This window comes from Eulemur rufifrons, chromosome 7 (genome assembly GCF_041146395.1).
Source record: "Eulemur rufifrons isolate Redbay chromosome 7, OSU_ERuf_1, whole genome shotgun sequence".
NCBI lineage: Eukaryota > Metazoa > Chordata > Mammalia > Primates > Lemuridae > Eulemur > Eulemur rufifrons.
This window is the reverse complement of record NC_090989.1, coordinates 14,102,043-14,108,273: the sequence shown is the minus strand read 5'-3', so window position 1 is coordinate 14,108,273 and position 6,231 is coordinate 14,102,043. Positions and strand designations below refer to the sequence as shown.

The window sequence follows — 6,231 nt, the reverse complement described above, 5'->3', positions numbered from 1 at the left end:
ACTAACTCAATATCATTTTGAAAATGTATACAAAAAACCAAATATGGTTGTTGATGTAAGGGATCTTCCTCGAAAGCACTATGAGAATGTTGACTCATGTACAGTCTCAATAGCACTTAAAAATCCAACCAGTTTTGATGGTAGAAGATATTCACTGTTGGCTCTTAGTCAGTGGCGTGCCCAGAGAATCTCTCCATACACCTGGTCTAATGACATTTCCTAGGGAAATGGATTTCCTAGGAAAGGTACTCTGAGGTCTTGGATCCCCAAAGACATCAAAAATCAAACTTTGAAAAATCATAAAAAACAATGAGCACATATCGGATGCAAGAGAAAATGAATTTATTAGGTCAAACAAAACTGAACTTCCATACATTTTGTAAGAAGAATGTATGTAATAATGAATTACTTGTTTCCAAATTACAGACATTTGACTCTATGTTTTGGCCATTCATTAATTTCACAGTCTGAAAGAGCTAGTTTGCCAGCCAGTGCTAGATGCCAGGGAAAAGATGTAGAGTTGAAGGTGAGAGGAGTTAGCTAACACTGCTGCAAAAGCCTACGATAGCAGCTCTAAGTAGAGACTAAGACATTTTGCTTCAAAGGTCTTGAAATTCAGCAAGTTGACCTACAGAAGTTTGATCTATAAGTTGGTCTGTAACAAGAAGACTGGCAGCTCCTAGAAGCCAAGTAGGTTGGGCGGCTGAATCCATACCCAAAGCCACAGCCTCGATAACTGAGGGGTCTGAAGCCACTGGATCCACAGCCCACGGAGTAGCAGCTCCTTGATCCATAGCCCAGGGAGCGGCAGCTGCTGGACCCAAAGCCCAGAGATGGAGAATAAGTTGCCTGGCAGGGACTGCAGATCAAGGAGGTCCTTGGGCGGTAGCAGGACGTCTGGCAGGGACTGGACACCACATAGGATGTCTGGAAGCTGGTGGGCTCATGGCAGTTCTCCTGAAAGTCACTGCAGAGAGAGGAGCCCAGCTGGCAGGTGCTGGGAGAGCAGAGGTCAGGGCTGTAGACCAGGTTGCTGGGGAAGGAAGAGCCACAGGAGGAGCTTGGGTAGCGCAGGTAGCCCCCAAAGGAGCAGGAGGAGAAGTTTCCAGAGCAGCAGTTGTAGGGCATGCTGACGGGAGATGTGAGTTCAGCTGAGTTATGCTGAGCAGATTCTCTGAATTTTAATGTCACGGTCTGGACTCCATGTAATATATACTCTTAGAACTGGGTGTGTCCTCCGGTCCAGATGCTCCCTCCACCTTGTTCATCTTTTATATAAAAATGCCTGTCTACATTATTGCTTAAGTTTAATTTATCATATCTTCATATACTTAATTGTGTTCTAGTCACTCTGGGTACACTTAGGAGGAAGCCACTCAGTTTCTTTCCCTGGAATTAGCTGTGTTTTGACCTTCAGTGTTATAGGCTATCACATTTCTCAACATCCTCCCTGTTATTATCTATGTATATGGTGTGTTCTTGTCCTACCAAACGAAATTACATAAACTCTTTCTGCACTTCCATTAAGTTAGCAGGAGCATCTGTGGTTACTATTCAAAATAGTTTGTCATTTTTTTAATAAGCACATTGTAATGGATTTCTTCAAACACAAACTATCTTCAGTGGCTTCAACAATCTGTCAGCTAAGCCTTTTACTCCTATCTTGAGCTCAGGATCAGAATTAAGGAGTGCAACATTGTCACTGGTGTTCGTAACAATGGACATCCTTAGAGAGGCTTTCTTAGACCATGATCATTTAGGAAATAATAAACACACCCTTTTAGTGAGACTCCAAATAGAAGGTTTTTTGCATTTATTTTCTGATGGTGACGATTCTGTGTTGCAGAAGACATTATTCTATGCTTATGCTCTAAATCAACTCACAGGGCTTTTAAAATTGTTTTAGTTTTTTAAAATTGTTTCTTGATGAAAGAACAGATTGTTAGCTGCAATTATTAATATATACTTAAAATAACATGTCAGAAATTATTAACATTTTTTGAACCTGATAACTTGAAATATTATAGCTGCATGGGTCTTTAAATATCCCCTTGTCAATCCACACGTGGAAAAATTATGTCTTAGAGAAGTTCAATAACTTCACTCTAATTTCTCAGTAATATAAAAGTGAAATTGAGGCACAAACCACAGTTTCTTTATGCAGAGTCAAGTTTCAAGTACTTTGCAAATAGAAAAGCAATTTTGACTTTAACTTGTCTCAGAAAAGAATCTATTAAGCTTATTTATACTAAAATATAAAAGCCTAATAAAGCTTTGTTTACCTCTCCTAAAGATATTTGCATTGAATAGTATTTAACAGGGGAATTCCACGCATTACTGATCTTTATACATTTAAAGTATATTTTAGGCCAGGTGCGGTGGCTCACGCCTGTAATCCTAGCACTCTGGGAGGCTGAGGCAGGTGGATTGTTTGAGCTCAGGAGTTCGAGACCAGCCTGAGCAAGAGCGAGACCCTGACTCCACTAAAAATAGAAAGAAATTATATGGACAGCTAAAAACATATACAGGAAAAAATTTAGCTGGGCATGGTGGCGCATGCCTGTAGTCCCGGCTACTCGGGAGGCTGAGGCAGTAGACTCGCTTAAGCCCAGGAGTTTGAGGTTGCTGTGAGCTAGGCTGATGCCACGGCACTCACTCTAGCCTGGGCAACAAAGCGAGACTCTGTCTCAAAAAAAAATAAATAAAAAAATAAAAATAAAAATAAAATAAAATAAAGTACATTTTATTAAATAGTTTCTAGCTCAAGAAAGAGAAAACAATCTGGATAATCTATGCTTAGATTAATAGGAGGGAAAAAAAGCCTTCCTATCTGGTTTGTGCCCATTCTTCTTATTTTGAATCTGACATTTTATTTGGTTTAACTAAGGGAAATGGCATTCACAATTGTCATTGAAAAGAGACCCCCTTAACTACCTGAAAATTAGCTTGCTTTATTCCAAAGCACGCTGCTTCAGAGCACTTAGTTACTTTGTTTTATGATTATCTCTCCCATGCAGAATCCAAAGTGCTGCATGCATCACATGAAGTGCCCTTGTGCAATACTTAAACCATCACTCTGATTCACTGAAGTAAAATAAGCTATGCTTTATGAATGGACACCTATTAAATTTACTGGAAAAAAAAGATGTGCCACCCCTTCATACATGGGATTCCTGATAATGCCAGCTTTTAATTCCTTTAGAATGGTAAATATTTATCTCTTCCTGCTAAATGTTGATTCTACTCAAAGAAAAAAAAAAAAAAAAAAAAACAACTTTCTAACATCCAGAAGTTCCTTCTTTTCTAGGCTAACTCCCTATGTCTGGGAATAAACACTAAAGTAACTTGGGAATACGTCGATTCCAATTAACATTCCCTCCGCCCATTCCTAATTAGGTTAACACTTTTCATTAGAGTTATGTGTACTTTGTACAAATGCTAATGAACAACTCATAAAGGCTAATAAATGTGTCCCTCTGAAAGGAAGAAAAAGCAAAACAAAACTAGAGTAGCTTTAATAGTTCAGAAGTGGATTGCTGGAGCTAATAAAATACTCTATGGGTTCCATATACACAGGCAAAGTGTTTAAGAAAAAAATTTCCCTATCTGGGTATGTCAGAGAAAAAATGCAATACTGAAAACATTTGTTTTCTTTTTTCTTTTTTTGAGAAGTTGAGAAATACTAACACTACAGAGAATGAAACTGACATGAGGGTACACAGTTGCTACAAACACCTTATGATCTGAATTATTTGAAAAGGGATTGTTTTTCCAGGTCACCGTAGTAATGCAGCTCAGACTTCAAGCTGACAATCTTCTATTGCCATATTTCTAGATATTGTTGAACATCTTTCAAATTAGGCAAATATGAGTCAGGGGTATAAATAGTAGAAATCCATATGTTTCACCCTATACCTTTTATCCTTCCTGTTCACTTTCCTATTTTATCTTTAAAACTGCCTTCTCTAGACTTATTAGAGCCTTTTATTTCCTGGCCTATAAAGGTTCTTCCTCATAACAGTCATTCTTCACTAGATTTTACTTTCAAAATTCTCTTACCCAGAAGGGATTTATCTGTTAAATTTTAATGCAAAGTATGGACTGAAGAACCCAGTGTTGGATATATGACTTGATGGGGAGCTCATGCTCATGGCTTCTTCCCCACACACCCGTGCAAACCTCCTCTGGGCTGCTGCTGTCTTGGAGGCTGTCCCACCACATCTTTGAGATTCCTCCAGGCACTGACTTGTCTTACCTCACTGTAGCATTTCCTGCTTCAAATTGACTCTTTTTGTGTCTTCAGACCTGCATCATCCATAACTTGTAACATAAAAAAGACCAGTGTAGCTAATTTCTAAACAGCTGCTTACAGATCTCTCTGCTCTTTTTACCCCTTGTAAGATCTTACACTTGTATTTCCCCAAGTCAATGTGAAAAACTGGAAAACATAAAGAAAATTATATAGAGTAATAAAGGAAACTTTACAGTAGTTTAATGGAATGCCTAAATTTGCAATTCTTACCATTTTGTCAGATTTGTGTTCATCTCTGTCTTTTTTATTTTTCGTTTTTATGCATACATAGCAGTTGTACATATTTATGGGGTACATGTGATATTTGAATACAAGCATACAATGTGTAATGATCAAATCTTGATAGCTGGGATATCCATCACCTCAAACATTTATATCATTTCTTTGTGTTGGAAACATTCCAAATCTACTCTTCTAGTTATCTTGAAATATGGGATAAATTATTGGTAATCATAGTCACCCTATTATGCTACCAACCACCAGATCTTATTCCTTCTATCTAACTGTACTGCTGTACCCATTAACCAACCAATCTCTGTCCCCACTTCTCCACCACCCTTACCAGCCTCTAGTAGCCACCATTTTGTTCACTGCATGACAGAAACAAGCCCCCGTGGGCCAACCTCTCCGTCTGATTCTCCCTCCCATCTTCCCGGTAATATCACAATAATGCATTCATTTTTGAGTAGCCTTCCAGGAAATTCTATTTACATATATTTATAGATTTATACAGTTTACTGTTTTGTCATTATTGTTTCAAGTTACAATAAAGCTACCTTATTGGACATACATTTGTAGCTTTCTTTTGACATTCAAATTATTCAAATAAAAATATTTAAAATATATCTATATTGATATAATATTTACATATTTGTGTATTTATTTATCACCACTAAATATTGCTTTTAAGTGCCAGGCACTGTTCCTAGCAGTTTATTACAAATATTAGCTCATTTAATCCTCATGATAACCCTCCATGGTACACACTGCTTTTATTCTTATGTTACAGATGAAGAAGCTGAGACACAAATAAGTTGAGGTACTGCTCAAAGTAACCCATGCAATTAGTAGCAAAGATTGGATTTGGACCCAGACACTGACATGACAGACTTTGTGCAAATACCCACTTTGCTATGACATAAAGATCTAGTTTCTTCCTTGTTACTACTTTATAGAATTGTACCATATAAAAATACTCTATTTTATTTATCTCACTACTATTTTTATTTTTTAGTATCACAAACCATGTGGGAAGGAATATCTCTAGGGCTTCTGGCAAGTATATATATATATAGATGAAATTCCTGGGCATATGTGATTTCAATTTTAGCATGGCAATTAGGATCGTGGCTCTTGGATTTAGGATGGCTCCGTTTGAATCCTGACTCCATCACTTAATAGCTGTATAATGTGGACCTATATGAATTTCTTCTTTTTTGTTATCTTTTATACATTATTCCATAGAGTCATTTGTTATTTTAAATTTATTTTTAGAGTGAATTTTTCTCTCTCCTTTAGTGGTGTCAGCTCAAATCTTTTGACTGTTTTCTATTTGAGTTGTGTTTTTATAACTGAGTTTGAAGAGACCACTATACACCCATGATTGGAGTCCTCTATCAAAATATGTGTTTTTTAAACATATTCTTCTAGCTTGTGGCTTATAATTTCATTTTCTTATCGAAGTCTTTGAAGAACAGATGTTTTTAATTTTGATGAGGTCTATTTTAGCCAAAAATCTGTTAGCAGACAGTTCAGATAGTTTAATATTTTTTTTAATTTTCCTTTTTTTTGTGTGTATATGGATGTGTCCAAGAATACCAAGACAATTTGTTGAAAAGACTGCCCTTTCCCATTGAATTATCATGACACATTTGTCAAAAGCCTACTGATCATACTTGTATGTATTTCTGGAGTCACGC

General features: G+C 36.9%; 1 protein-coding gene across 1 annotated transcript; it reads right to left on the bottom strand.

The window, feature by feature from the left end:
• Positions 1-612: 612 nt before the first annotated feature.
• On the bottom strand, positions 613-1,182 carry LOC138386138 (keratin-associated protein 13-2-like). Its single transcript, XM_069472383.1, has one exon. The coding sequence runs from the start codon at positions 1,126-1,128 to the stop codon at positions 616-618; it is 513 nt and encodes a 170-aa protein (XP_069328484.1). The 5' UTR covers positions 1,129-1,182; the 3' UTR covers positions 613-615.
• Between the last annotated feature and the right edge of the window lie 5,049 nt (positions 1,183-6,231).